General features: G+C 55.1%; 1 protein-coding gene across 1 annotated transcript; it reads left to right on the forward strand.

Annotated features, from left to right (window-relative positions):
• Positions 1 to 1,669: 1,669 nt before the first annotated feature.
• LOC102038930 (feather keratin Cos2-2-like) lies at positions 1,670 to 2,449 on the forward strand. Its single transcript, XM_005429008.2, has 2 exons — positions 1,670 to 1,729; positions 2,099 to 2,449. The coding sequence occupies exon 2, from the start codon at positions 2,120 to 2,122 to the stop codon at positions 2,447 to 2,449; it is 330 nt and encodes a 109-aa protein (XP_005429065.1). The 5' UTR covers positions 1,670 to 1,729; positions 2,099 to 2,119.
• The last annotated feature ends 1,143 nt before the right edge of the window (positions 2,450 to 3,592 follow it).

The raw sequence follows: 3,592 nt of genomic DNA on the forward strand, positions 1-3,592 counted from the left end.
TTGTGTGGGAACTCTTCCACCCAGCTCAGGGCAAGAGGTGTAGGAAGCCAAGGGTGGACACTCTGTGGTGGCCTTTACTTTGTGCCTTTTCTATTGGAGCTCCCAAACACAGCCCTGGCTTCCCCTAAATAGTGATCCTCAGGAGAAGATGATGTCAAATGGTGATAGGGCATGGGAAGCAGCAGTGCCTGGGGATAAACCACAATCTCCTCTCTTCAAACACCTCCCTCACACTAGTCTTCTGCTCAGCTCCTTAGTACACAGGCAGAGCTGAATGGTTACACAGGATCAAGTGAGCAGGAGGATGGAACCAAAATCAAAACCATCATCCCTACATGTAGAAGGCTTGTGCTCTTTCCTCTTCTAGATTTGGGAGAGGAAAAACTCCCCCATATTCCGGCATCCACCTCCCAGACACAGTTAGCAGTTTCTCTCCACATTCCTCATTTTCACTGACAGTATCCATTTCCCACAGTGCCTGGAATATGGGGCAAAGGCCTCTGTGGCCAGAGCACTCCCCCATCCCCACAGACACAACAGAACCCTGTCACATCAAAGCCTCCACATGAGGCAGGAGCAAGGACCCTGGGAAACAGCTGAGGGCCCCAAGGCTGCCTGGAGGTGGCATCCAAGGCATGGCCTGGCTTAGGGATTATCCTTGAGTGATGTGGGTGCTGTGACCCTGTCCAGGTTCCTGCAGAGAAGGAACTGGGGGCTGAGTGTGTGTCAGTGGCTGGCACTGCTGGGCAGGGAAGGCCCTACAGGCCGTGCAATGGCTGGGCTGAGAGCTCAGCTCAGGCCCAGCTGTGCACACACAGCCAGGGCACTGACACACTGCCAGCCTGGCCAGGAGTGCTCAGAGATGAGCCCAGAGCACAGAGCCCAGCACACGGGCACAGCCACACGGGCAGGGGGGCTGCACACAAGGACCCTGCCCTGTGCACAACCATCCCCATGCAGGCCAGAGGCTCTCAGGGGCTGTTCCCAGCAGGGCACAAGCACAGGCATGTGCAGACACTGGCACACACTGGGCCACAGCCACACTGCCACGCACATGGTTGTGGGGGAGCACATGGGGCAGAGGCCTGAGGAAGGGATGGCACTGAGGAGATGCTGGGGAGCTCCCAGCCAGAGCAGATTCTGGGAACACCAAGCAGGACAGAAGCTCAGGCAGCAGTGCTACAGGAGTCCCATGCACTGGGAAGGCTGAGGACGAAGGCAATGAGGTGTTACCTCAAAGGCAAGGCATGAAGGAGAGCCATTGGGTGATGAGCCAAAGACTGGAGGGCTGGGAGCAGATGAGGCACTTCCAGTCAGCAGAAACAGAAAATATCCAAAAGACAGCCTCAGGCTGGCATCACCTGCATCCTTGTGATCCCTTCTGCACTTAGTTCATGTCTCTTACCCACACTGTCACATACTTGCCCCCAGGGACCATGGAATCTCGCATACCAGCACTCAGAAGAAGTGTCCGTGAGGGAATGGAGACGTGGCCGTGAGGGAATGGGAATGAGGTAAGCCAGGAAATGCAAAGTCATGGTAGAGGGAAAATCCAACTCATGCCATACCATTCCCAGAGATCTTTCCATTCATTTGGGATCATGCAGGAATATCGTCACCTCCGCAGCACAAACTGTGGGCCCTGAGGCACTGTGGGGCCAGGATAAAAGGCAGCCCAGCTGGGGGCTCTCTCAACCACTTCTGTCACCTCCTGCTCCTTGGGAACCAGGTGAGTTGGAAGCCCCTTTCTCCTCCACCCTCTCCAAGACAGCATTGAGCTTTCTGGCCCTTGTTGCTGCTCCTTGTTCTTCTGGTGCTGTTCTGCACTGGTGCTGGTGTGGGCAGAGGGCAGAGCGTGTGTTCTGGCCAGAGGCTGCGGCTGGGCTGAGGGGCTGGTTCTCCTCCAGGTCAGGCAGGAGCAGAGCTGGGCCTGGCGTAGCTGGGAAGGAGCGAGCTGGGCTGGGGCAAAGGATGCCCAGGTTGGGGCTGGCCAGGCTGGAGCTGTGCAGGCAGCAGGGGCCTTGTGCTGCTGGGGGTGCCTTGCGGGCTGTGTCTGAGGTGTGCGTGTGCTCTGCTTCCTCCCTGCCCTCTGTGCCAGGTGCAGCGCCAGGCTCCAGACATGTCCTGCTCTGAGAAGTGCCAGCAGTGCCGGCCCTGCGAGCCTTGCTGCCAGCCCTGTGGCCCCTGCCCACTGGCCAGCAGCTGCAATGAGTGCTGTGTCAGGCAGTGCCAGAGCTCCCACGTTGTCATTGAGCCGCCTGCTGTGCTGGTGACCCTGCCCGGCCCCATCCTCAGCTCCTTCCCACAGAACACCGCCGTGGGATCCTCCACCTCTGCTGCTGTTGGCAGCATCCTCAGCTCTGAGGGAGTGCCCATCAGCTCTGGGGGCTTTGACATCTCCTGCATCACCAACTGCTGTGGGGGCAGCCGATGCTGTCGTCCCTGCTAAGGATGGTGCCGCCAATGTCCACGGCCAAGAACCTCCAAGAGCTCAGAATATCATGATGGAATGAAGTCAAAACTTAACAGATTGGATTTAGAGCTTCAAACTATTGTTTTCTTCTTGTCCTCATCTCATTTTTCTCTTCCCTTCCTTTCCCGTCACCACCACTCAATGCCGGCCTAATGGGTCCTGCTGGATTCCTTCCCTTCGCAGCCCACGATATCAGACATCCCTGCTGCATCTTAGTGGATGCCCTCAGGTGCCCTCTCTGAGCCTCCATATTTTCTTCTTTTGACTTAATAAATTTGGTTTTGCATTCAAACCTTGGCCTCTGATTTCTCTTTCTTTCTGTGACAACTCCTCCAATTTGCCCATTGGAAAAAGGGTGGAGGAAGCACAACTTCGCAATCCCTGCAACTTTCTTTGTGCTGTTTCTTCAGTTCAATTTCTTTTTTTCCTTTTCTTTTGGTGTTGAAAATGGTGTTCCCCTCTGTGTCGATGGTGAGGCATTGTAACAACTTGCCCAGAATGGTTTTGAATGCTTCAAACCTGGACATGTGCAAGACCAGGTTGGACACATCTTGGAGTAAGCTGGTGTAGTGGGTGGCATCAGTGCCCCTCTGTAAAGGGTAGGAGGAGGAGAAACAAATGGTCTCAAGGTTGCCTTCCAGCCCAAACCATTCTAATGAAATCTGCTTTCTCAGAGGCATCAGCAGTGGGACAAATGTACTCAGTGCTGGGCAGTGCTGAGTCCCCTTTGGACACAGCTGGAGCTGACTCAGTCACAGCTGGCTGGAGCCACTGGACTCTTGTCACAGAGCCCATTCCTGCAGCCTAAGGCACAAAGTGTGCCATCATGAGCAACCATGAGACAGGAGGAAGCCCTGCTTCCTGGGAAATTGCCAGCCATCACTTCCTGAGGGAAGGAGGCCATACATTAATTTTCTTTCCCGATGTACTTGTGCATGCATAATCTTTCCCTCTACCTTTGGGAAACTGCCTTCTCTCAAGATTCAAGTTGTTATCAGTTCGGTTTTATCTTGTCGTGCTGCCTGAGAAAGGGCGTTGACAGAGCAGCTTGCTGGGCACCATCCATCCAGCCAAGGGCCACCGAGCACAACTCTGAGTCCAGCCCAGGACAAGAGCAGG

Source organism: Geospiza fortis, unplaced genomic scaffold (genome assembly GCF_000277835.1).
Source record: "Geospiza fortis unplaced genomic scaffold, GeoFor_1.0 scaffold373, whole genome shotgun sequence".
NCBI classification, from domain to species: Eukaryota; Metazoa; Chordata; class Aves; order Passeriformes; family Thraupidae; genus Geospiza; species Geospiza fortis.

Coding starts and splice junctions, on each gene's coding strand:
- LOC102038930 (XM_005429008.2), top strand. CDS start 2,120: ATGTCCTGCTCTGAGAAGTGCCAGCAGTGCCGGCCCTGCGAGCCTTGC.